Here is a 26,425-nt window from a genome sequence, read left to right as displayed (position 1 = left end):
CTGGATGCCAAGGAATAGGACTTTAAGTAACAGGAATACAGCCTAGGCCAGTTCCTCCTGAGCACACTGGCTGAGAGGAAACCGACCCAGCATAATAAACACTGCAAGCTTCCAGCTCCTCGAGGCCCCCTTAGTAATTACCTGAAGGGGACAAAAAACAACCGAGACAAAAACGGGTTTTCTTACCTTTAGCTGGAAAGGTTGAATTTCGTTCAAACTCTGGTTCCTGAGCTTTTTGGTGAGGATCTTCAGCATGGTACAAATCCGAGGAGCCAAGAAAGGGTTAAGCATACACACACACACGCATCTGCATCTGCCGCGCCGCTACGCTCGGCGGAGCTGCGCGGAGCTCGCATCCAGCACCCCAGGTACGCGGCGGTGGGGGCACGGCTCCGCACAGCCGCTCCCAGCTGTGCCCCTTTCCCCTCCGCCGCCGCACTCTGTCCTGCAGCCCTCCGCGCTGGGAGGCACAGGGAATCCCCCTCCAAAGCCTACAGAAAAAAAAAAAACGAGCACCAAACTTCCTTTGCCTTCCACCCCCTCCCCAGTTACGCTTCAGAAAGGAGGGAGGTACCAGCTGGCAGCGTGCTGCAGGGGACAAGAGACACTCGGCGCAGAGTGCTCACTGCGGGACGGCAGAGCTCCCTGGGCGGGACACCGGGCTCCGCTCATGGCAGCGCTCCCGCCCGCTCGGCCCCAGGCGGGCACCGAGCATCGCGCCCCGCCGCTACCGCCGGGCGCCGCCGCCCCGGGGTCCCTCCGGCACCGCCGCCACGGGAAACTTGTAACAAGCGGCGCGGCAGCCGCGGCGCACATTGGCCCGACGGGGCGGGACAGGGCGGCACGGGGCGGGGACTCCGCTTAAAGGGTCACCGGCTCTTCCCGGCCGGTCAGCGTTCCCTGAGTTTCCGATCCGGGCGGGCTCTGGTCGGGATGTAGTGGAGTGGCCGCTGCCTGTGCGCTGCCGCATCCTGGCTTGCAACCCGCTCAGCCCAGGAGGGGAAAGGGATGCGCTGACCTGTCTGTCCTGACCTCCGATTCAGAGCACAGATCCACAGGGAGGGCTCGTGTGTTCTGTCTCGAGTCCCTTGAGCCACCCCGGGAGCTTGCATGGGGCCTGCGGCAGCAGGGAAGCTCGCCACAGCCTTTCCCCACAGAAACGCAGGCCAGACCAGCACCAGCTCCTGCTGCACCAGCTATCCTCGGGCACAAGCAAGGTGCCCCATTCCCATGGCCAGTCCTCCAGCACCTCCCTGGCAGAACAGTCAGGAAAGTTATCAGGGACTGACTGATAGGCTCCCAGCCACTTAGAACCCATGGGAAGCCGCCGACACGTTTGCCGGCAGTAACAACAAAGGGCTTTCACCCACTGCCAACTCTATGCCAGCGATAAACTCCCCGTGTCTAGGTGAAAGGTCCCTTTTGCCCATTACCAGTCCCTTGGGGCCAACAGAGCCTTTTGTCCCATCCTTCCTTCTGGGACAAGCTAGGAAGCGTTACAGAGGTCTCTGCTTGTGTACAAATTCCAGAGGAGCACAGGCTGGTTAACGTATGGGTTCCCAGTTCTCAGCCAGCAGGCCTGTAACAAGATAAGGAAAGAGCACTCCTAAAGTGCTGACTGAGAGAGAACATCTTCGCTGCAGGGGAAAGGGTCTCGGTTCTGCTCCAGTTAGCAAAGTATTTTTTCTTGAAGGAGTACAAAAAGCACAGAGTCTGAGCCAGAAAACAAAATTTCTGCTTTCCAGATAGTGCCTTCTTAGAAGAAGTCTGCAATAGAAAACTGTCTCAGCTGTTAAACCATACTTGCTCTGTGAGTTCTGCATTCACACTGTGGACTGCTCTTCATCTATTTTTCCCCCATTTCACACCAAATTGAAATCACAATCCAACCTTATGACTCTAAGCCACCACACATTGCTATAGATACTCCTGCTTTTCTTATTGCATGTATTAAAAAAAACAGGGAATAGTGCACATGAGCAGATTGCTACTCTGGCATGCTGCATCCAACAGGAGGGAGTAAAATGCCAATTGAAACCAGAAATCCTCCACAGAGATATGCAATAATATATTTAATTTTAGATTATATATTTAATATATAATAAAATATATCTAATATAATTTAATATATAATAATATATATCTAATATAAATCTAATATTTAATATATTTAATATTAGGTAATAATTACTTCTGGTCCCTAACCAATAACCAAGGTATATCCCACAGTCCAACACTTGAGACTCTCTTAAAATTTTTTCCTTTTTTTTTTTTTTTCATATAAAGCAAAATTCCCCAAGCCATTATTCGTTCCTTATTTCAGCTCTGGAGACACTGGCTGTCCTCGTAATGGTCTGTAAGATATGACCCATAAACCACAGTCAGCTTAAACTAACATGTATGATTGCTTTCCCATTCAGAGTTCAAGCACTGGGACAGGCACATGCCAGGGCCCAGTTGTTTGTTTCAGATCAGATGAAGCTGAAAAAGCTCCCTGGAACAGAGTAGAGCAGAATCTGCCATCCCAGTTGTAACACATCACAGCCTCTACCTGAGCTCACCCCACCCCACTAAGGCACAGGACAGCAGTGGGGACCACAGCCTGGTGGAGGGTTCCTGCTAGGCCTCCTAACCTGCTGCAGGGCCAGGCCTTTTCAGGGCAAGCAGCAAAAACAAGTGCTGATAAGGCTTTTTAGGGGCACTTGTAATTTGAGAGAAACTAATACTACAAATCCTGCTTCTGCAACCTTTACCTACATGTGTTTCAGCAAATACCTGCAGAGCATCTGTTTCTTTCTTGCTTTGTATTTCGTATGACCAGAATAGCCAGAAACACCAACTTTGGGTACACCCAGTTCTACTGGAAATCTAGTTATAGATACCTTCTCCCAGTATTCTTCTTTTCTCAGACTGTGTATCCATGAGCATCTCTGTGTTCCAGCAGACTCAGGAGAAAATCACACTCTCAGGTTCCTCCCCAGCTAACCTTGCACCTCGCACTGGTGACGTACCATGACCTCTCTCTTGGACCACAACTGCAATGCCAGGAGCAACTGATTGACAGATCACAATCTCTGCGTTGATCACAGCATCCAGCATCTCCTCTGAATGAGACACGGTGACACACTGCTGTAACCAGCGACAAGCAATTTAGCAGACCCCCCAGAGGACAAGAAACCCTCACAGAAAGCAGAGCTGCAATCTACTGCTGCAACCCTTGTGTTAGGTGATCTGTGCCCTGAGGATGAGGCTCAACATGCTAAATGGGTTCCCAGTAGATGACAAGTTACGCTGCTGCATCACATAGTGGAAAGAAGGCTTCCTGAGCGGCCTGGAGGTGTTGCTCCTCCACATACAGGTTGCACAACACTACCAAGTAACTTCTATCCAAAGATAGCAAAATATTTTCCAGGGGTAAGTAATAGTATTATTCCCAAGGAAAAACCCAAGTCAGAGGAAGGTTACTTGACTTTCTGAAGGTCACTGAGGAAAGCTGTGGAAGATCCAAGAATAGAAGTGGTACCTCCTGGCCCCTAGCCGTATGCTCCCAGACTGTAATCTAGCCTGTTACTAGATCACACTGCTGGAGCTATGCAAAATTCAGTGGTTTCTGTTCCCAAGCATCTCATGTGATCACTCTGCTCTGGTTTTGGTTCCTGTGCGTTTCTACCCCTGGAGTTTTGATCTGCCTACTGGGTTCAAGCCAAATCTCAAATCTAGTCCAAGTTTCCTCTGGTCACATGATAAAAGCATGAAAAATGCATCACACAACATTTAGGATAAGCCCACATGCCTGCTCCAGCATTTCTTGAAGATCTCTTTAAATTCCTCGTGACCAGACCAGGAGCAGAAAGGAGGCAAGCAGCAAGTTTCCCCTGCAAGAACACATGGCATTGAGGTGACAGGGAGAGGGCAGGGGACTGTGAGCGGAGGCAGGATGCTGGTCACTTCCACGTGTTCCTGCCTGCTGCTGCCATGGGGAAGACATCTCTGGATGTCTGCTGTGCCACATCTTAACGTTCCCTTAGAGACATTCCTCTGTGGGAATCCTGACCAAGCAGTGCAATGGGAAGAAAGGCACTAGGGGTGAAGACAATGCAGTGAGGATTAGTTTAATGCACAGATTCCCTCTGGGCTGTGTTTCCTGCTGTGCTCGGAGGACAAGCTAATGCCTTTTGCAGTTTATCCTGCCCAAGGTGTACCACTGACACTGCCAGCTGCAAGAACAGGAATGTGTGTGGGTGCAGAAAGCCTCATTAGGCAGGCCTGGCCAAGCCTTCTCAAAAGGAAAAAGATGGTTTTTTCACCCTTTGAAGTCGCCTGGGGATCTGCTTGCCCCTTCTTACACACTGAACTGCTCTTTGGTTTCCTTTTTCCACACACTGTGCCATAGCAGGCTTACACTGCACCCGTGCATACACTGGTCTGAACATCCCGAGGTTGGAGGGAAAAAAACAGCCCGGGAAGAGGTTCAAGTGCCATCTATTGGGGATCTCCCCTCATTACACCAAGGGAGACAAGGATGAGCTGGAAAAACCCCATCCATCCCCTCTTGCTTATGACCCTAACTGGGTGATGTCCAAGACAGACACTGGAGGTACTGCCAGTGCCAGGCAGGGAAGGCGCATCTCCCAAGGAAAATGCTAAAAGAGAATAGCAGGGCAGGAGCAGGCTGAAAGCTGAGCCTGGAGCTTGCTTGGAGGAAGATGTGGACCCAAAGCCAGGCATATCTTGGTGTCCCAGAGCAGAGCCATCCGCCAGCTGATTCAAACACAGTCCAATGTATGTAGGTAAAAGCAGGAGAGAAGGAAAATCCACAAAAATAACGAGAATTGTTCCCAGAACAGTTTGACTGACAAAGCAGACAAAGGGCACTAAGCTCTGTCCCTGAGCCAGCCACCAATCACTCGTAGCATTCCTCCTCCCAGTGTGAACTGCTGAGCCTGTGGGCTCGTCCAGAAGGGATCATCTCTGACTCGGCCTCTGCACGATGTCTGCCCTAACACAGGCCAAACTAAGCTGTGTCCCCACCACACAAACCACAAACACCCCATGACCCCGCTGCAGGGGTGAAATTGCAGCATACACAAGGGCTCTCCAAGCTCTGACTATATCAGGAGTATGGGACAGGCAGCTGGGAAACATCCCACATCCCACACATGAAGGAGCCCTTCAGTAAGGCTATAAGCAACCAAAGGTGAGAACTGCCCACCATTACCTTAAAGGCTACAAACTGTCCCAGAACTGAGCCAGCTGCTGTCATGCAAACACTTTGGACATTCAGGGAGAATCAAGAAGGGCTGGTTAGAGGTGGCTGAGGGTAACAGCTATCTGTTCTCTTTTAGATACATATCTTTTAAGCTAATCTGAGCAATGAACTACCTAGGATACATGTTTTGGCATATGCAGGTTTTGACTGCCATAAAAGAGGAAAAGAAGGAAAAGGAAATTGAAGAGATGCTATACAATAGAGAAACAATGACCATCCGATAACAGGCCACGTGACATACATTAGAAGAAGAGACAATCCTCTTAACAGCACTGCTGGGCAGCCCCATCTCTGTTATAATTCCCTTGCTGCCCATTCTCTCCCTGCAAATTGCTTGGGCCAATTGGAAAGTCAGCATGTGGCTGATACAACGAGAACCAGAGAGAGCAGGCCATTTACACGGTGCTTCTCCTGCTGGTACTGCAGACACTTGTTCCTCTGCAAGAGGGCCTGGAAGGGCCCCATGACACCCACTCGGTAACAGGCTGCTGGGACAGCACTCACAGTTTAGCTTGGCCAGCCAGAAACTCCAGGGTAGCAGACAGCCTGGCTCCTCAGAAACACAAGCAAAGAGAAGTAATGATTTCTGCTTTGGATAGCTTCTTTCTAATCCCTGGAGAAGAGGAATTGTCTCATCTGACCTTCTTTCCTTCAAACACAGCCCCTGCAACTCACTTGCATCTCTTCCTTTTCAAACGCCTTCTCAATAACAGTCTTCAGCTGGAATCACAGAGTGCTTCTGAGCCCTGCCACGTAGCCAGGAGCACAGTCCAAAGATGAAAGAAACATCCAGTCTACCCCCACAGAAAGAGCCTACCAGCTCATCAGCTGCCTCAGACTTGAGGTCTTCAGGTCAAAGACAAGAAACCTCAAACTATAATGGTTAGAAGGGCAGCAACAGAGAGAAAGGTCCTAGGGTCCTGCAAAAATGGGAAACTTCTAAAGCAAAAGTGCTAGGAAACAAGCACACACAATCTCTGAAGAGGAGGGGAGAAAATATTATTGTGGTTCCTGGTTTGATGGGGGGAAATTCCTTTCTGGAACTTCCTGGCTGCCCAGACAGCCTCTGGGCTTATCCCAAGTGTATAAATAAAACACAGCTTTCAACATCAGAGAGGTTTCCCAGTTCCTCTAGTTGGGCACCCCATCTAGATATGTATTTGTGAGCAGCTTCAGTGCTTCTAAGGGAAGTGAAAAAAGAGCCAGGTTAGTATCACCAGGGAAAGAAATTCTAGGAAGAATTTCCAGGACACGCATGTTTGAATTTGTTGCCTTAACGCGGGCACAAGGCACGGATGAGGAGTGCAACAACCAAGCCACACCCATGCTGTACCCTGGCTGGCCCATCCTAGGCAGCTCTTGGCCACAGTACCCCGCTTTGAGCCTGGCCAGACCTTTCAGACTGCCATCAGATGAGCAGAAAACACCAGCCAGCACTGGTGATATTTCACAGAACTGTTAGGACTCCCATCTGCCTCCCTGCACCTCATCTCCAGCTGCTGCCAGGCTCCAGTTCATCACTGGGCAGGGAAGACAGTTTTAGGTCTGCTGAAGTCACTGTGTGGACCTGTGCTGCTGAGTTGCTCAGCACGGAGGGAAAGCTGGGAGAGGAGCAGGAGCACTGCCTGAGGCCTCTGTGGGAGTGACAGCACAGCAGAATCCTCAGAGAAAGTTTTGCAGGTAAAAGACATGGCCCTTAAAATAACTGTAAATGACTGAGGACTTGTGGCCACAAACCAGCCATAAGCAAATGGAAGGGGTCCAAGCATTCAATAAAACTGCACTGTGAGGAACAGAAAAAGATAACTTGTCTTCACAAGCCTCTGCCTCAAAGGCTCAGATTGCTAGACTGGCCAAGGAGCAGCCTTAGAAGATTTTGACATGAGCATAAATCACAAGCACGCTATTTATTCCTTGCTTTCTAAACTCTGTGATTGCACATTGCACCTGTACCTCCTCCCCACCTCTTCTAGAGGCCAAGACCAAATGATGCAACCTTTATCAGTTTCCCACAGCTAGGGACAGTTATTTGCAAGCAATTCACCAGAAATTCCACTTGAAACAGCTCTCTAGGCTGTGTAAACAAGGACGAAAACAGCCTTGGGAGGGAGGAAATGAGATTTGGCATCAGAAACCATGAGCTCTGCATGCAGTCACGCTAGCACTACAAATGGTCAAAAAGGTGGGGGGGAGGGGGTGGCAAGAAAAGATGGGCTAAGACAAAGGGCTGATAAAGAGTGGGGGGTGAGATGTTTTCATGGAGGCCTTATCATCCATCGCTCCCTCATTTCTCTTTGTTTCCAAGCTCGTGAAAAGCCTCTCCTGTCTCGGACCCGACTCCTTCAGTGCCTGCACTGCCGGCCGGCCGGCCCCAGGGGGCGCAGGAGACCGCGGCTTGGCGCTGTCCCGGCTTTCCCTGGCCGGCCGCTCTGCCGGGAACCGGGACGGCGGGATGCATGGATGCAGGGCTGCAGGGATGTAGGGCTGCCCCAGCTCTGCCGGAGGGTGTGTTCTCCCGGCTGGGCTAAGGGCACAACCGGCGTTACCACGGAGCAGCAAGGAGCTGCTTTATATCGGCGAGCACACGCTCATGCAGGAAATGGCACTTTAGTAACCAAAGGTCTGGGTGTCTCACGCAGCCAGCCACGTTGCTGCTCCCAGTCTGCACACATATCCAGCCAGGTTGCTGATCCCAGGCTCTGCCAGCCCCCTTGGCGCAGAAGACCAGAGTGAAAGGATCAGGCCTGCCTCCGAATCCCACCCTAGGATGACCTCTCCTCATTCGAGTGTTTGAGAAGTGGACACCAGAGCCTTACACAAGTTACAGCCCCACACCAGGCTCCTAGCCCTCAAAGGCAAACCAAGTCACACACCTGACTCCACTCGGAGGAGACAATGCAGAGAAAAATTCTTCATCTCAGTTTCCACACCACAGCCAGCATTCCTAGAGGTATTGATGAGTCATTTTCTGGAGCCTGTTTTTGAAAAAACTCTCCTCATTCTTAGCCATATCTATTCAGATGTATTCTGGCTGCCCTCTAGATGGATAATGGGCCCAGATACACAGCACCAAATCCCCTGAATAAACCTGGTCACGCATCACAAAGCCACACATGTAGCAGGTGTGGGTGACTCCTTCTCTGGGAGGCATGTGTAGCAAATGGCAAAAAAGCCAGGACAGACAGATTCAGTCCAAAGGATCAGATGTTCATCTCATCAGTTCCCAGCCCTCCTCTTTTCTCCCTCGTAAACCCAAAGGATGACTTCTGAAGAGCCAGCCTAATTTGCTTATATATGGCAGACACTCATCATACCCACAGATAAATGGAATTTCAGTATACTTTTGCCCACTTCCTTGCTGCTATCGTCACCATAGTGCACAGTACCAGAGCTGTCCCAATATGGCCTGTGGTTGGGATGATTGGATACTCAGGTCACATATTGGCACAGCAGAGCAGCAGTCCCACAGATTGACTGGAGCTGCACAGATAAGAAGAGACACTCGTTATGTCAGTGTTCATCTCAGCCCTGGCCCGTGTGTCCTGACACTAATGTGGTGGCTGCATTGACAGAAATGAAACTCAAGTTGTGGTAAGAGTCAGGCTAAGTGGGTGACAGCCAGAAGGAGTTAGGAGAAAGAGCTATGATTAGACCAGACAGATGGGTCAGGAGAAGTATGTGACTCGGAGCACTGCAATTAGCGTCCTGACCAAAGGAGTTTTGTTCCTGCATTTCAATGCAGGTTTGCTGCTGTCAGTCAGATACCTTTCTGTGCTCTTCTTCAGAGGACATAGAAAAGCTCAAGGCTCAAGTACATTCACGTACTAGAAACTCAAGAGCACCATTCCCAAGAGATGTAGTACCACAGGGATCAGTGTAACTGAATACACCCGCAGGGGTGTTCCTTTAAAAATGTAATCAGTCCCTCCATAATTTCATACAGCAATATTAATGTAATCTCAAAATCTCCAGGTTTTACCTGAAGACAAAGGAAGTTATTTTCTACAAAGTCTGATGAAAATTAGCCAGGCTTTGAAAAATTACTGGTTTGTATGGTTTCATTTTTATCTCCTATGTTTTATGTGACTTTCTCCTTAAAAATATAAAAAAAGTGTTAATTAAACAGAGCTCACTATTGTTATATGCCACTGTCATGAAGACAGTGATAATAAAACTACATAATTACAACCCACTTTACTTTCCACCAGATTTTTACTATTTAGGGAAAACACTATAAAGGGTCATGAACACCAGAAGGCAAGGCTTTTTAACTAAGGTGATAGAAGATTTAAAGGCTCAAGGCCCATGTCCACAAAAAAACCCAAGGTTCCCTAAAATGGATCTTGGGAGAAATCAGCTACCTAAGTCCAGGCATGCAACCCTTAAAACCCTGCCTAATCCCCTGGGCTCATAGACTATGTCTATACCAGTAAATTAAACGTGCCCAGGACTGTTCTCTGGCACCAAGAGCCCTGGCACAGGATGGCTTGCACCAGTAACATTAAACTCTTTTATCCTTCAAGCAAGGCATTTGAATCCAAGTGGTTGTTGGGAACGGCCCCTGGCCCACAGTAACTCCCTCAGTCGTGCCTGGGAATTGTCTGGAAAAGTGTTAACTGGCACAGGCCAAAACCATGGCAAGAATAAATTAAATGGAATCATCTATTAATTTCTAGACGACGGAGTTGTACTGCCCCAGATACAGATTTACTGATAAGACATAGCCCTAAAATCCTACTGTGTGGACATGCATAATTTATATATACTTATATCCTATCTATATAATATACATTTATGTAGAATATTTTGCATTCATACCATATACTTACAAGTATCAAGTTTGGTCAGCATAGGAAGCATTTCTTGGCAAAAGTGTGGCAGATAGGTGTTTATGTTGCTGGTTGACCAGCTATCAGCAGTCCTTCCTTTCAAGTGTCTTCATTCCAAGTGTCCCTTCCAGTTAATGGGAATTTCTAGCTTCTCAGACACTGCAGTTTTATTCTGAATAATTGGAAACATTTGGGGGCAATTTTCACATCATTTTTCACAACTGGACTGTCTATTTGTCCATGCTTAGAGGTGTTTGTCTAGAAATTGCCTTGGCTTTTTGAGGCTTCTGAGGTCATGAATCTCTAAGATTCTCCTATCTTGTACATAATTTGGCGATTCCCAGTGTAAAGCCCAGGACTCTACTGTGACTGAGCACCTCATGTCCACCTTGACAGAGAAGAACCTGAACCACCAGCTCTACCTGCTCCTCATGGTAAACAACCCTGCAGCTCTTCAGAGCTGAAAGCACTTGTTCTGTCCTGTCTGCCTGACGTCAGTCACGTGATGTCCCTTTCGCAGAGACAAACGGGACACACAGGCATGGTGGGATTGGCACAGCAATTGTGGGACCATTCCTGTTGCACATATAGGGCCTTGAGTGTGTCCCAAATTACAAAGCACACTTGACTATCCCCTGGCAGTAATAGCTGGTTTTCCCTAAAACTAGTCCAGCCAAGTCATGTGGAGGCATAGGGTATTTATTTACAGGCTTAGCTTTCAGACCACTCTACTTATCCATGAATAGGATGGCATCCTCCGTCCATGCAGCGATTTTGCTTCAGCAGTGCCACATGAGCAGTTGCTGGTCTTGACTTTTACAGGAAAGAGTTTCAGCTACATAGTCAAAATCCCATGCTGTTAGAAAGGAAACATTTCATTCACATCAACTTGTCCATTAAATTTCATCATGTACTTGTTCATATAAAACTGTACACTGTACACATCTTAGATGCAGAGCAGAGCCTCTGAAGGGTTTGGACAATACCTGAGTTTAGGCTATGTTTCACTGTACCAGAGGTGTCTGAATCAGCATGAGCTAAAACTCGCTGCCTTAAGACCTGACTGCCATGGTGTGCAATGCTGGGACACTCACAGAAGCCTGTTTATCGGTGCAGTGGATCTTTCATGCTGGTATGGCAGTCTGAGCTTGGAAAGTCTGCTCAGCAGGACCCTGGAGCTGACTTGCCAGGCCTACCAGCCATGCCAATGCCTTTAAACCAGCAGATATATAATGGATGTGTTACTATACCAGCAGATACATGGGGATGTATAGTGGACAGGCTGGGGAATAGCACCCTTCCAGCCGCAGTTGGTGGTTCTGAGGGACCCGCAGAAGCAAAGCCCGGGGCTTGTCTCCAAGCTGCCCCACAGCTCGTGTGTGAGTGGGAGAGCAGATCCTCACAGCTGGAGACCTGAGTCAAAAGCCGGAGCAATATAGTCCGTGATTGATGCCGCTGAGTCAAAAGGAAATGACCCACAGTTAGCTATCCCTGCAGGAAGTGCTGCAGGGATGCAGTCACACGCAGGCCCGGCCCGGGCAGGGCGCTCTGTCAGAGCGGAGCCGTGCCCGCAGCCCCGGGCGCAGCGCGGCCGCGCCGCTCCCGCCGCTCCCGCCAGGGGGCAGCCGCGGCGCGCGCACCGCGCGGCCAGAGCCGCCTTCGGCCGCGCTCCCCTGGCCGGGAAGGACTGGGGCCGGGAAGGACTGGGGCCGGGAAGGACTGCGGCCGGGAAGGACTGCGGCCGGGAAGGACTGCGGCCGGGGCCCCCGTCGCCACAGCAGGGCGGTGCCACTGAGCCCACGGGGAGCGTGGCCTCGGCCGCCTCCTCCGCCCAACGCGCGGATCCAGCGCTCGGGTTTGTGGCTGCCTTCACACACCCTGTTCTGAGCTTTCCTCATCCCGGCGCAATCCCTTCTGGTAACAGTTGGGACATTGAGGCCGATTGCAAGACTGCGTGTGCAAGTCCCTGCCAAGATTTTCCCATTGTCACAGCTCACTGAGTTCCTTCCCCTTCCTCCACCCACCAAATCCTGCTGGGTTACTGGAAAAGCTGCGCTCCAAATGTACCAGTGTCTTCAGGCCACCTATCGCATAAAGGGATTTTTCCAGGAAAGGCACATAACACAATCACAGTCATTGCCACTTGAAATTGCTTCTTTTCCACTCCTGAAACGGGGTGGTACACAAGTTACTAGAAAGACAATAAATAAATAAATAAATAAAGTTTGGTGGATCTGTGTTGTTCAAGCTCCAGGACACCGACAAGCCAGCCAGCCTACTCCATATAAAACCCACTCCAGTCACTAATTCTGTCACTTCATGGTGACCAGCCAGCAGGTGTGCAGATTGCCTAGAGAGTGTCTCCTCCTCCCCACAAACCTTAGGAAATTTGGGGGATGCACACAACAGGATGGGACATCACCAACCAAACAAAACAAAATAAAAGAACTCCACACAAATAAACAAAAAAAAAACCGCTCCCAAAAAATCTGAGGAGACAATATTCTCTAGGACTCAGAACAGTAAGAGTCAAAATTTCTGTACTACACAGTGAACTTTCATTTTCCAAATCCTTGGTCACATTTCTTAATCCCTCTGAGCCTCATAGTTTTCAATATAGCACCACCTTACCCACCTGTGCAGTGGCTGGTGCATTCTGATGAAGGTCATTATAAAGGCAGGCACTTTAATTACATGTTTAAAGCGACAATTGGATCTTTTTATGATCGTGACCTGAAGGAAAACCAGACTGCCTATTAACTAGAGGTGGAGAACACTCCATTAATGAAGGCATGGAAGGCAGGACTGTGAAGTTCTTGTTCTCTTTCTTAAGGACAGATTATTCTGTACTTTTGCATAAGCCAATTAGTTTTTAAATGCCTTGGCTTCCCAAACTGCAAAATGGAGGAAAACGCGTATTGCACAGAAGGAACATGAGATTTATTTATATAAATAACACTGGCAAGATTCTTAGAAGTTGACAGATAAAGTGTGTCACATAAGAACAAAGTAAATAGGGCCAATAGCTCTATTGTGAAGTAAGTAGGAAATATCTTAGTCTTTATGATGATGAGAAATATAAGGGATGAACAGCCTTTTTACACTGTGCTTTTCACTCTCTTGCTGAGCATTCCCTGCTAGATAGAACTCAGAAGGACTCACATGTTTTTGTCATAGCACATCAGACATAACCCTACAGAGAACGAAATGCAAACAGAGAAACAACCAGAAGCTTTCTTGTACCATCAAAGACGTAGAAAAAGGGGCAAGAAAAGGTGGCAAACCACAGAGTTTGCCCAACAGAGAGGCCAAAACAGGGAAGAGAAGTATCAAAAGCAGCCACAGGCATCTGAGAGGAAAGTGAGTGGGAGGAAGATAATGCAATAATACAAAAATAAAGCCCCTAGCCCATTTGGGCATGTTCAGACTGACAACTGTCTTGGAGCTCTTCCCCAGGGAGCAAGGCATTGGGTGGTTTTTGTATACAACAAAAAAGCTTTAGGCATTTCTGTTCATGCCAGCTCCCTTTATTGAACTGGTGTCTTTCCCCAGGATGGCTTTCCCCATCAGCCTTACCTGAACCCTTAAGGCAAGTGCTGCTTTTTCCCTGCCCACAACAGCACTGAGAGACAACATCCACCATACACATCTCCCCCCACCATTGCCTGCCCCACTAGACCTACCAAGACTTCTCTGTCTCTGGGCGTTCTGCAGACAAAAGTTACAGGGTTTAGTCACATTTTAGGCAGTCGCTCTACCCCACTGACCTAACACATGAGAACAATTAAGTGGTGCTGGCCAGCTGCACTGTATCCTCACGAAGGAGCTCACAAGGAGCCAGCTCTGTACACAGTACCTGTAGTTGTGTGAACTGGAAAGCAAATAGGAAATCTCCCTTCTGTCTGTAACTCCAGCAAAGGTACACACATAGCAATACCCTGACATGCTTTTTTAATGGCTTTTAAAACATTCCGTTCTTCCTCCACAATTCAGAATCCTCTGCGTCCCTGTAGCACAGCATACACAATGCAGGTGGATTCAAAGCCCCTACCCCCATCTAAAACTTTTCTACAAGAAGTCATCCTCACAGCCCCAGTCATCGCCCGTAAGTAAATTCTGCTCCAGTTTCGGCATCTTCCATGCACTTCTGGAACCTCAGGACCCCTCCTTGTCTGAGAAGACCTCACAGTTTAAGAACAGGCCCTGTAGTTCCCCTTTTCTCCACTGTATTTGTGATCTATGGAGAACTGGACTAGTGGGAGCCTCTAGACTCCACACTTGAATGGTTGGGGGAAGTAGACCAACCCAGAAAACATGAGAAAACCCGATAGCTCTTCAGGCTTTTTCATGCCTCCAGGTAGTTGGGGTGTGATCTTACCCCATCCTGCTTGAAGAATCTCCAACCAAACTGCCCACAGTTCTTTAATGAGATGCGTGAGGCAGAAAGGATACAGCCTGGTTTCTCCCAGAAGCTTGGCTCACCAGGTTGATGGCAGAGTGCTTCTGGTGTAAAATGATGGGAAAAGCCTGAGTATCAGAGCTGTTGTTTCTCCTGGCTCAAAGACTCACTAGGGAAAACTGGTCCCTTTGCTTTCCTAGATCTGAGGAGCTTGGTTTGACTCCAGAGAGATAAAAAGTGCTGAAATGAGAGGGAGGGAAGGATCCTGCCATTAACAAAAGGCTGGTTGCAAGTCTGGGGAAGGAGTATACACCATCATTAAGATATCTATGTTCTCTCTGGGAAGCCTTTGACCTGGAGTAAGAATCTGAGTTCAATGTCATTCTTCAGGCAGTAATTAAGCAGAAGGCTGGAGGAAGCAATCTATTCAATCTCTCTCTCCTGCTCCTGTCTCCATAGACCTCTTGCACCATGAAACAAAAGTCTTTACCTGTGCACAGCCCTTATCTATTACCAAGTGTTGGGAAAGCTGTGACTTCAGGAACTGTTAAGAAAAGGTCACTGAACTGCTAAAATCTGACAGCATTTCCATCACATCCAAAGCACAGCAGCCAGTTTGCTCTCTGCACCTCCTTCCCTAGCTACAATAAAGCGAGCAGCCCAGCAGTTAATGCTGGCAACTCGGGGTAATTGAATTTGCACAGGGCCCATTTCCAGCCCTGCTATTGTGCAAGTCTGGGAAAGGCACCATTTCTCCCTGTGCTCTCTCCCCCGCCCCCCCCCCCCGAGTGAAACAAAGCACCCATCAAGCAGCAGGCTTGCTTGTCTGAATGAATTAATACCTGTAGAACAACCTGAGTTCTACACAGGTCCGTCAAAGCCATTATCAGGACTGATGCTGGCTATCACCCCCTTGTTCAGAAAAAAAAAAAAGGCACACAGAGGCTACATCAGGCAACTGCCGAATGACCCAGCCTCAGGGAGAAATTTGACATCATGCAGATACCTAACAGTAACATTTATCAGTCAGGACTTACATAGACTTGACTTGAACGAGGCAATCTGGAGTTTGTAGCCATCCCCTTAGCTCCAAAGGCCCGGAGCCTTAAAGGATTTAAGCATCTAAATATCATCAGCGTCCTGAAACCTAAATACCTTTGAAGAGCAGGGCCTCAGGATTCGCCTGCTAACCAGAAGAGTCTAACTTCATGCCACTGGGAATACCAGCCCTGATGTTTCACCTGATACTTGCAAAGAGGCAATTGAGGATTGAGAACCCACCTTGTTAATTAAAGCAGGGTAGTATCTTGCTTCTTAATAGGGAGATATAATCAATGTTAATCTTTTGGGCGTGCTACTAAATATCCAAAGGGGATGTTTGTCTTGCAATTTCCCTCTTCCTTAATGGCAGGCAATGGTAGGCTTTTCCCTGCCCTGCACAATTAGCCACCCTGCAAATCACAGCTATAAATATTTTGGCTTGTTTGATAGCTGTAGCATTTCAGCGTCTTTCACCTTGAGCTCTCCCTCAACCATTATCCATTGCTCCTTTGTGGCAGAGTTTTTGAGCTGATCTCCTCCTGTTAAGCTACACATGTTGTGAGCTCAGTGTAGACTTTTCCTCATGCTCTGGATTCCAGGCTCATCCATACCACATACCTAAAGGAGTAGTAACAAAGGAGAGCAAGCTCCTGCCTTGAGCAACTCAGAGAAGATGCAAACCATTTGCCTGAACCATCAGAGCCTGCAAACCATCTCTGACTGAAGAAGATGCACTGGATTGGGAGGCAGGGTAGACTGAAAAAGCAAATAAGGAAGGAAGGGGATAGGATGAGTAGTCAGGAGAAGGACAAGGGGAAACATGGCAGGGGAAGGCTGAAGCAAGAAAGGCAGTGGGGGAGAGGCAGGATGTCTAGGAAGAAACAAGGTTTGAAATGAAGGAGTGGGATGACTGTCAGAGTGGGCATGGCTTAGAGTCAAACATGAAGTTTAGCTGAGGAGCCAATGTATATGGAAGAATGGAGATCATGTGGACAAAGGCAGTCATGGATATGGATGGAAAATCAAGTTATTGATATACTTAGGTTCCTGCCAGCCAAGTCCCAGCTATGGAAGCAGTTTTGGAGTTGCTATACAGTGGCCTTAGCAAGGGCAAAAAAATTCATCTGCTTTTCACAATGGGGCTTGAGAAATCTCTGATATGGTGTCTGGAGAGGACATACCTAACATGTGACTGGAGAGGATGAAATGTTGTAACGTGGAGACTTCTCCTACCCATAATGTTTGGCAGAGTTGAGGATAGTTTGTGAGTAAACAGCAGCAGAAGGTGCCATTAGTATTTCTGGAGGAAGAAAGGTAGAAAGGATGTGCAGAGAATATGGATGGATTGAAGGAAAAGCAAAGCTGGTACTGTTGTTCCTGGCCTCTTGGGCAACCACGTGCAAGTGCCCTAGATGAAGCTGGCTTTGCTTCACGCTTTACAGCTAATGCCATTTTAATTTCTGACATGTCACTAATGGAAAAAGATTTAACATGTACTTATTCAATGTCACTAAAAATACTCCAGCAGTTGCAGAGTAAGGAGGATAGGGCTGATTGATGGGGGAGGGTGGAGAGGACCTGCACTTTTGTAAAGACTGAAACGTAATGCTAACAAGCAGGATTTGGAAAGACTCTCTCCAGTAACTGCTAAGTATCCTCTGCCATGAAAACCTGCTGTCAAGTGTCATGTCAAATCAGGGAGACTATAGGCAGAGACTGAGAGAGATCCTTTTCCTAAGAGCAGCCCAATGGATGGAAAGTAATTGTTCTGCTCCAGCATTGCCTGAACCTGTCAGGTTCTCACTAAAAACAAATACTCTTTCCCTGGTAATGAAGGAAAGGTTTAATCTCGTTTCACTCCAGGTGAGTATGTTCAGTGCAGTTGCAGTGAGTCCTTTTGCCACTGTTAGCACTCATGTTAGCTATGAGTGGTCTTCTGGCAGGTTTTAATCTACTTCACAAAGTCTGTAGGAAGTGTGGGGCAATAGGTCAGCTGAGAGAGCAGCTGGGTGCATCATTTTCTTCCCCCTTCTCCTACGTGGTGCAGAGCAGGTCACTGGCTCCTGTCTTGTGCTTTTATCCCTTGTCCCTGCATGGGGAGGCGTGGATCTGCAGTGAAGGGTGGCAGAGGGCCTTCTTGCCCCCAAGCTGGATGCAGCCTTGGTGTACAGACTGTGCAGACTGTACAGCTCTGCCCCTACTTCCACACTGTGTGACCTGGAAGATAGGCAATTCACCACAGCTCCCTGCCCTCCCTTGGTAAACCTGCCCTGCCTCCTGCCAGAATAACAGAGGGGATTTAACACTTCCTGGGCCAGGGCTGACCATGATGTCCTGACTCCTCCAAGCCAAATGGGCTTTTGCTCAGTGAATCACAAAACAATAGGAGGCTTTTTCGCTCACAGTATGCAGCTCTGTCCCTATGCTTGCTAGAGATGGGCTCACACAAAATGTTAAGATTCAAGCCTCCATGAGCACCAAGGGAATTCAGATCCAGATTAGATAGTGCTTGGATGCTTTGGTGATTGGCACCTTGGAAATTACATAGATAGACAGAGCACAGTGGAAATAGATGGGACTTTGCAGCTTTGGCTCTTCTTTGCTAGTTATAATTATTTAAGATGATGTTTCACATCACATTCAAGCTCCTGTGCAGATAGCAGCGGCAGAGAACAAGAGATCTCTGCCACCTAGGAGAGGATTATGTGGATATGACAATGTTCAAACCCACTGGGCTCTGCCACGCTGCATTATTTAAGCCCAGTAACCAAATTTAGTAACCAGCCCCTGAGGCGCTGAGAGAAAAACACAGCTTCCAGAGCTCCTTCTCTGCAGTCCTGTCGGCTTCCTCCCTTAAAGGAGCCACCAGCTTTTCTCTTCCTCCCTCAGCCCCACCAGCCAGGCCTGACTTCCCACATTGTTCCCACCAAGGGGAGCAATGGAGTCCCTTGCACAGGTGTAACACATGACCCAGGTACAAGCTGTCACACACAGTGTGAAGCCTTGGGAGCCCAGTGCAGAGGTACCTGCATGGGGAAAATGAGCCATCCCAGCTCCAGGGCTTCGGGATGCAGGGCACAGAGGTTTCATCTGTGCAGTGAGGTGTGAGCTCAGGTATAGACAGGACAACCCTATAGTCAATGCACAGCCTGTCTGGACCACTGGCTGCTTCCCAGCTGTAGTTCTGTATTAGATATCTATGTATACTTGGGCTCCTAGTGCTCCCCACTCTGCCCAGAACTGGCTCTCACCTTTTCGGGAGCTTTGCAGTTCCATCTAAATCTGTGCATAAACATGCCTGCTGGTAAAATGTATGGACAGAAGCAATTCTGGACATACAAACAGGCTCAGACTTGAAGATCTCTCCTTGCCTCCCTTGCCTACCAAGCGCTGCAGATGACAGGAAGAGGTGAGCACAGCTCTAACTCTCACCAGCTCTGGCCTCCCTTCAACAGCAGAGCTTTGTCACTGCTCCATAATGTTACAATGCCAAACAATGGCACTTGTTAACCAATTTTCAAAAGGAATAAAGCCAAGGGAGACTGGGAGGCTTGGGCAGACTCTCTGCCAGCAGCTCAGACTGTAGGTCATCTGTCTTGTGTTCAGTGAGCAGGTGCTCTGCCACAGCAGGCCCTTGACTGCCCAATTAGATAGGAGTGCCCCAGACCATGTACGTGGCCAAGATCTCTGGAGCAATCTATGGGAAGGAGAGGTTGAACAGAGTAAATATTTAGCAGTGCTGTGTCAAATGCAAACACATGTCTACTGTGGTATTTATCATCACAGGGCCCTGATCTCGTATGTACACTTGAGGCAACGCAGCTTAACTCCCCACTGATTCTGGCAGAGCTGGCTTGAGATACGCAGAATTTACCTTGGCATGTGAAGAGGTCATTTCAGTAAAACCCAAGCTCAGCCTCCGGGAATCATGAAATAGTGTTGAGACCTGCTGGTACTGTAGGTGACTCCCGCCACCATGGCTATTAACTGCAAGGCGTATCCTCTCCGCCGCAGCAATCGGACGCCACTGCCTCTTAAAACTGTCTGCTGTCTCTTAGATCCCTCCCTGGCCTTCTGCCCAGAGCCCCAGAGGCAGAGTCAGAGAGTGGTGTTTACAAACAGTCTTTTAAACCATGTGCGGAATGAGAAAAAGGAGCAAGCCCAGCTGAATGGCCCTGGGAGGAGCAGATCTCATCAGAGCTCGCACAGAATGTCTTCCTGAGCCACCTTTCTTGACCTAGATGAGCTCTGAGCTGCAAGGACAGGGAACAATGGCAGTAGTAAGGGGGCTCTCCAGGCAGTCAGGGCTCCTGCCAGGTCCATCTCCCATGAGCTGGGCCTCTCTGGTTGCTACCATGCCAGGGAGCATACAGCAGTGCTGATCATAAAGACCAGCTCTGCAAGGAAAGAAAGATTTCGGGGTTGTATGGATGGTATCAGCTAGTCCCCAGGGCATGGAATCTCTGCCATTTTGTGCCATTCCCAGACGCCAAACTGTGGGTATTCAGGATTGTTTGGGCTTTTTAATTTCTGTGTTGTTGTTGTTGTTGTTTATGCAATTCTCAGCCTGACCAAACTTGAAAATGGGTTATTTATCACATACCTTGAATGCTGTGACACATATGGCCTATTGCACCAGTGCCCCTAAACTGCCCCTACACCACAGCCATTTTATCTGTAAACCACAAGCTCTTTCCCGGTATTCCTATTGTTCAAGTGACCACCAGAGCCTATACCAGCATTGACCTCCGGTGGATGGTCCCGGCAAGCAGGCAACACCCAGTATAAACTGGATTTTTCTCCCTCTGTGAGCCGCTGTGCCCAGTCAGCTCTTCCCTCCACCACACAGACCCCCAACAAGATGCTGTGAGTCTGTGCCAGCAAGGATACTGGCTGTCATGTGGACATCAGTCCTTGGAGAGCTGTCCTAATCCAGCACAGGACACCAGACTCCTGTCAGCTGCTGGCTGGCTCCTGCTGCGCAGTGCTGGGTGTGACACCCAAGAGCAGGGTCATTTTCTGTAATGACAATTTATTCTAGTCCTTTTTGAGGTCCTTTTTCTCCCCCTCTTGAGGGGGAAACTTTCCAGTGTTGCTGTTGTGGGAGAAGTTATTCTGCCAGAACTTTAAAACAGTTGCCCATGGGCACATAGTATGCTGGAAAAACAGTCATTTAATTCTGGTGTGATCACTTCAATTCTCGAGCCTGGCTTTTTCCCTCCCTCCCATCCACTGGAAATTAGCTTGCTCAATTCAGTTGCGAGCTCTTTGCAGGCAAGGATGAGAGGGCCACAGTGTGGCCTGCAATAGGACAGCTGCACGGTGCTCCTTGCTGCTTCAAACCAGCGGCCAAGTGTGCAAAGCCAGTGTGCAGCCTGCTCTTGGGAAGGGATGTGACTGCCCAGCCTTTTCTGCAGACCCACATGGAAACCCAACCGTGAAAATAAAAATAACAGTTCTGGTGAGAGCACAACAAAGACTTTCAGCGGCTGTGACTAACATTAAACCACTTGGCAAAGGGCTTCTCACTCTCACTCTCCGCCTTTCCTACTCTCCGGGAACCTCAGAAAGGGCATAACTGGAATCCCTGTCTGGGAAAGGGGAGGACAAAGAACATGCAGACGCCCAGCCTGAGATTTCCTACAGCTATTGCTTATACCACACAGATAAGAGCCACGTGCTGCAGCTCCAAAAGCAACTCACAGGAAGGGAAAGGCGTGAGATTGTTTGTGTGAAATGTATACATCAGGACTGGCTGAAGGCAGCCCAGACCTCTATTTCCCTGGAAGTAGAAGCAAGGCCTGGGGTTTTGCCAGCAGCCTGCTGCCACCCTGCCTGCTCTTATACTAGCAGGATTCATCTGCAGCAGCAAACATCCAGTCAGAAGAGATTTTCAGGATGGGTTGCTTGGCAGGGAGGGAAGGGGCGAGTGGGTATAGAAGAGGATAAACCTGTAATGTTCCTTAATTGCGGTACAGAAACAGCCTCAGATTTCCTCCTAGGGCTCAAACTTACCTCGGCAGAGCTCTTATCAGTGCTCAGCCACGCTCGCACACAGGGGAAGAGCCACCACTGCCTGGTGCACCAGGCCCTTCCTGGGACTGCAGGCTCCATTCTTTCTCTGCCCTAGACTGACACAGTTACAGCCTTCCTCAGGGCTGAGGCGGTGGCAGCTGAAAGCCACAGCAAGACATGTGGATGCAGACAGACTGAAGTTGTGCTCTGGCACAAGCCGGATGAGGTGGTTGCTGGTGGGGGAAACTACTTGGGGGTTAGAAATCTGCTGATGGCCTTTACACAGAAGCAGGCTCAGGAGAGAAAACCCTTGTTGAGTACTTGAGCTCTGTCCTGTCTCCTCTATGCCACAAAGCACATGCCACTGGTGTACGACCCTTCTCGTTAGATGGCTACACTGGCCATGGCCCATCATTAGCCGCTTCCCAGCTGGGTGTCCTCTCTACAACACTAAACTCCCTGAGAAGGATGGAGCAGGGGAATAGCACTCTTAAAGCAGTCTGTCCTGTAAACCATGACCTCAATATTGTTTGCACTGAAATCCAAAAGCAGGAAGAAGATCACCCTCTTCCTATGTTTTGTGGGCAGTCAATAACTAACCTCTGGGACCCGGCTGCTTACAAGAGGGAAAATTTCTAAAAGACAGCAATAAAGAGGACGTGGGTGCAGGGGGAGGAGGAAGGCGGGGAGGGGGAGAGGAGGGATACGTATGTCACAGCTTACCTCAGAGCCAGAATTAGAAGCTGGGTAAAAAAAATAAAATCACAGCAGGAAATAATGTGTGGCTTAAAATAGCAACATCAAATGGGAGCGAGAATGGGGAGTGGGTGGCATTTGAGGTTGCTGCTCTGTTCCTCCCTCAATGGCAGGGTGATTAATATGTCTACGCTACTTGTATTTATGTAACAAAGGGCACTAAAGGCCAAAGCTGCATTTTCACCAACACTGCAGGGGAGTCTGAATCTTTTCTTCCCCCCATAGTATTAAATGGGAGGATCTGCACTTGTGCTTCCTGCCTCAGAAACCAAAAAAACAATCTTAAAAAAAATCTGTGCTTCAGCACTGCACACATAGTTACATTTCCACAGCTTGGCATGGTGTCACAGAGACCTTTAAGGCTTTGAAAGCATTCCTGCTGTCTTTCATGGCTCCCCACAGAAAAAGCCTGTTCCCAGAGAACACCTGTAAATGCGTTTGGGTTGTCTCTGGCTGGAGGCTGCGCTGTAATAGCAGGCAAGGTACCACTACATGTTACTACACATTTTCTTGCTTGTTCTCTGTATTTGCAGTGAATCATAGATCTCTGAGATGGGTGATGCAGTCCATTTCCTTGCCAGCATAGGATTGTTCCCAGCCATGTACTTAAAACCCTCACGTTTCTCTTGGGAGACAGTGATTCAGACTGATCACTCTTTTCTCTTCATGCTTTGTATCCTGAGAACTGCATTAAAGACTTGAAAGCACTCATGTGTTTTGATAAGAAAGGGATGTTGTTCTTGGGTGCATCAAGAACTGTTTAACCCACCACATCACTGTTCACTGATGAGTGGCTGCCAAATGTATAACACTTGTTTTTTAGACTCCTCTGGACTAATAAGCAGAGCAGGCCTGCACTGAACTTGCAGTGAGCAGTAGGAAAGCATCCCAAGGGGCGCAGGAGGCTTGTGTCTCACGTGGCCACACTCAGCACCTCCCACTTATCTGAAAGGACATGTGCTGCCAGAGTTCCCCCTTCTCAGTGTCTGGTCCCCTCAGAGAGCAAAGGCAAGAGCAAAGACCTTCCTTCATCTCCACACACACATAAGCCTCCCCCTTCTCCAGTCACTACAATCAAAATGCCTGTTTTCAAGTATCTGTACATGCAAATAGACCAAGTTTGTAGTGTGATAAAAACCTGCTGCACAGGCCTGATCCTGATATTCCCTGACATCAGCAAATATCTTTGACATAAGCTGGGCCATGCTGCTGTCAGAGGAAGGAGAATCTGGCCCAGATCTAATGCAAATCTTCCCACAGGCAAGCAGAGCAGCACGATTTGTTTAAACATGGCATGCTGGTGGCTGCAGACAGAGACCACTCCCAGCAACTCCATCAACATGCATAATATCCTGCTAGTTAAATCCAGCCATGGTAAATATGTCCAACATGTTAACCCTCCAAGCAAATATAGTACCTGTATGGAAGAAATTCCTCAGAATGTTTCCTGTCTGGAGCTGAAGCTTGCCAGGGACTGAATTTCCTGTGAGGCTACAGTTGGGAATGCAAAGCAAAGAAGCTAAGAAGAAAATGAGATGATACATATTTGGACCTGCTTTATACAGATCCTCCTAAGCAAGCACATTTCCCCCTCCAACCCCCCCGCCCCCCCCCCCCCAATTTATATAAAAATTAAGCACTTTGATTTTCAAATATTGGCCAGGTTATTTTTCATAACGCATTCTTATTTTTACCCCACTGCCTCCCTCTCTACCCAGTTTTTTCCAGCTGCAATTCTGTGACTTACACATCCTGAAAATGAAAGAGGTTGTTTTTGCCAATAGCAAAGTGCTATGCATCCTTTCAACCATCTGGAAATGGATTTTTTATTCTTCCACTCTCCCAGCCACACACGCACGTGCGCACACACAACTGAGTCTTTGTCTCTTGGAATCATTTCCCGCACCAAAGTTGATGGCCATGAAAAGAATTCAATAAAAAGTTCCACAGGCATTAAGAGGCCGAGACTGAATAAACAGGGTGACTTCCTGGGCACTTGTTCTCATCCAAACTGCCACCTCATGAGGAAGTGATGAATGCAATGGAGCATATGGCTCAGCTGTTAGAGATTAAGAGAGGTAGTTTAAGGCTCTTGTGGTTTTGTCCTGGTTCTGCTACAAACCTCCTTTGTCACTAAGAGCAAGTTGCCTACCTGCTTGGTGCCTCAGCCCCCCCCAGCTGAAAATAGGGATACACTTTCTAACTCTGTGTGATGATCAATGCATTTGTGTTTGTAACGTGAGCTGATCTCCAGAGTTGAAAGAAGTAATCTAAAGTGAAAATTGCCATGATAACTCTGTGCTGAGCCTAATAGAGTCAAGCAGGACACTTTGGGAGCCAGAGACTAGACTTGATCATCCCTTGCCCAGAGGCAAATGTTAAGTGAGCTATGTCACTGTGCTATCCAGATGACTGCAGGTCTGCAGGAGGAAGCAAAGAAGAGCCAGAGCCACACTGACTGGTACAAACATGCTTATAGTGTCCAGCTGAGAATGAGTAACAGCTGCTTGCTCATCATCCTGATTTCTGTCACTACTAGTGTTTCTGAATGCTGAAGTGTCCCAATGCTGTGACTCAGGGCTGTGAGTCATGGCCTGTATGTCTCCACCGCATGGAATCACTCACTTGCTCTCTGATGAGATTGCAGAAATCACAGATCATCTTGGGTCTCTTACAGTGGTAAGTCTTAAAAATATAGACAGATATTTACAAACACATCCAGAACAAAGTCATTCTGTCTCAAATACTGTCTTCTGGGGATTTGTAGTAAAGCTCAATTTCATACAGATCCCACCCAATAAATCTAGGAAAAGTATAAGTCTTCTTTCTTTCTGTGGACATTTAATTCCTATATCCCCAAAGCTCTAGCAAATCTGGGCTGAACAGGATGCAGTACAGGTAGTATTCAACCTTTTGCTCCCCTGCTTTTGTCAGTCACATTTTTAGACCTGAAATGCTGACATTGTGGCAACACAATGCTTTTTGGCATTGTACCTGCCTGTCCAGGCTCTTCAGCATTCCTGGTAAGGGAGCTTTGATCTAATGACATTCTCCTAACTTCAGTGCTAGGCACTAGTTCCATGCAGGGCTGCAGTGGGGGCCCTCTCAGTTGGCTGTGAGCAACTCTGTGAGTTGGCTGTCAAGACCTCAGAGAAGACACCAGAAACTCACAAGGTATCATCAGATCTGTGTTGACCACATACAGCACAGTGGACAACTGTCTCATCTACAGACTGCAACAGCAACCAGCTGCATGTTCAGGAGCTCACCTCCAGTTTCTATAAGTTCTCTGTTGATACAGGTGCAGCTGAAATGGCCACCACCTCTTCTTGACATGAGAGAGCAGGGGCTCACCTCAGCACTGACCTCACCACCTGGGAACTTCCTGCGCTGTCCACCCGTGCAGCACCTAATCAGTGAAGCGGAGTGCCCACACTGACAAGAGTGGGATTGCTGATACTCCTCTAGTGGCAGCACAGTGTTGGCAAAAGAGTGTTTCTGTTGGCATATGCCTCTTCCCAGAATTGATTAAGTCATGCCTGTTTTTGCAAAAATCTCTGCAGCAAGGTCTTTTACTGGTGTAAAGATGTGTAAAGAATCGCTCTGTCTGCTCACAGCCAGTCTGAATCCTTCCCATGAAAGTATGTAAAAGACTGTGTTGGCAATCTCCCCAGGTGGGCTTCTGTGTGCTGGGACAGGGTGAGTGCACTTATATGTCTGAACTAATGCAGACAACCACCGAGACCCATACTAGGAAAGCAAACACAATGCTCTGAGCACAGGGACTCCCAAGTGATAGGAAGTGACTTCAGCACACCAATTCCTCTATTCCCGTAACTCTCTGTGGGTTTGCCAACAATCCTTATCGTCCTTGCTGAGAAAGGAGAGCTTTGCTAACTGATTACATCCTCGTTTCCTTACTGTGGTCAGTCAGTTGCTGCATGCCAGAAACAGCTGGTACGATTGATAGATAAGCACACGTCTCGATGGATCTGTCTGCTCTAACCACATCCATCCCTGCGGCTACAAGACAGGCAGTTCTAAAAAGGAGTGAAACAACACAGAGCAGTTTTGGTACCAGTACTAGTACTCTGGAAACACTAATGCAGGGCATAC

The 26,425-nt window shown here is 48.3% G+C and overlaps 1 protein-coding gene across 5 annotated transcripts in view; it reads right to left on the bottom strand.

Moving 5' to 3' along the window:
• The window catches only part of LOC104685704, a 75,294-nt gene extending 59,700 nt beyond the window's left edge, over nt 1-15,594 (bottom strand). For 2 of the 5 annotated variants that reach the window (XM_039568787.1, XM_010393729.4), the window contains exon 1: nt 187-768. In XM_039568787.1, coding sequence (XP_039424721.1) covers nt 187-291 — 105 coding nt within the window. In that variant the 5' untranslated portion in view covers nt 292-768. Of the gene's footprint in view, nt 1-186; nt 770-15,534 lie in introns of those variants that run through there. The other 3 variants (XM_010393727.4, XM_019282424.2, XM_010393728.4) reach the window with 3 other exon arrangements.
• Between the last annotated feature and the right edge of the window lie 10,831 nt (nt 15,595-26,425).

The sequence above is a fragment of the Corvus cornix genome, chromosome 3 (assembly GCF_000738735.6).
Source record: "Corvus cornix cornix isolate S_Up_H32 chromosome 3, ASM73873v5, whole genome shotgun sequence".
NCBI classification, from domain to species: Eukaryota; Metazoa; Chordata; class Aves; order Passeriformes; family Corvidae; genus Corvus; species Corvus cornix.
This window is presented reverse-complemented; position numbering and strand designations above follow the sequence as displayed.